We start from the raw sequence: 337 nt of genomic DNA, 5'->3' as shown, positions 1-337 counted from the left end.
GCTGCCGCAGCAGCACATGCAGCTGCCGCCGCCGCCGACGCAGCAGCAGCAGCAGCAGCAGCAGCAGCAGGAGGTGTATGTTGTGTTTCTGTGTGTTTCAGCTGGCTTGTCTGACGGAGCTGCAGCAGTGGCTGTCTTTTGCTACTGATGAGCACCTGGGCTCCTTCCCGCTGCAGCGGGTGCTGCATGCGTTGTTTCTGCTGCTGCAGCGAAGAGCAGCAGATCCTGCTGCTGCTGCTGCTGCTGCTGCTGCTGACGCGGACCACGCCGATGCTGTAGCAGCAGCAGCAGCTGCTGCTGCTGCTGATATAGATGCAGATACACCTGAAGCAGCAGC

The 337-nt window shown here is 61.1% G+C and overlaps 1 protein-coding gene across 1 annotated transcript in view; it reads left to right on the top strand.

The window, feature by feature from the left end:
* Positions 1 to 337, top strand: part of EMH_0005300 (ubiquitin-transferase domain-containing protein, putative) — a gene marked incomplete at both ends in the record, with an annotated part of 5,191 nt that overhangs the window by 564 nt on the left and 4,290 nt on the right. The window contains one exon of the mRNA XM_013497116.1: positions 102 to 179. Within this exon, the coding sequence (XP_013352570.1) occupies positions 102 to 179 (78 nt within the window). The remainder of the gene's footprint in view (positions 1 to 101; positions 180 to 337) is intronic.

Source organism: Eimeria mitis, genomic scaffold, assembly GCF_000499745.2.
Source record: "Eimeria mitis Houghton genomic scaffold, Emh_scaff248, whole genome shotgun sequence".
Taxonomy (NCBI): domain Eukaryota; phylum Apicomplexa; class Conoidasida; order Eucoccidiorida; family Eimeriidae; genus Eimeria; species Eimeria mitis.
This window is presented reverse-complemented; position numbering and strand designations above follow the sequence as displayed.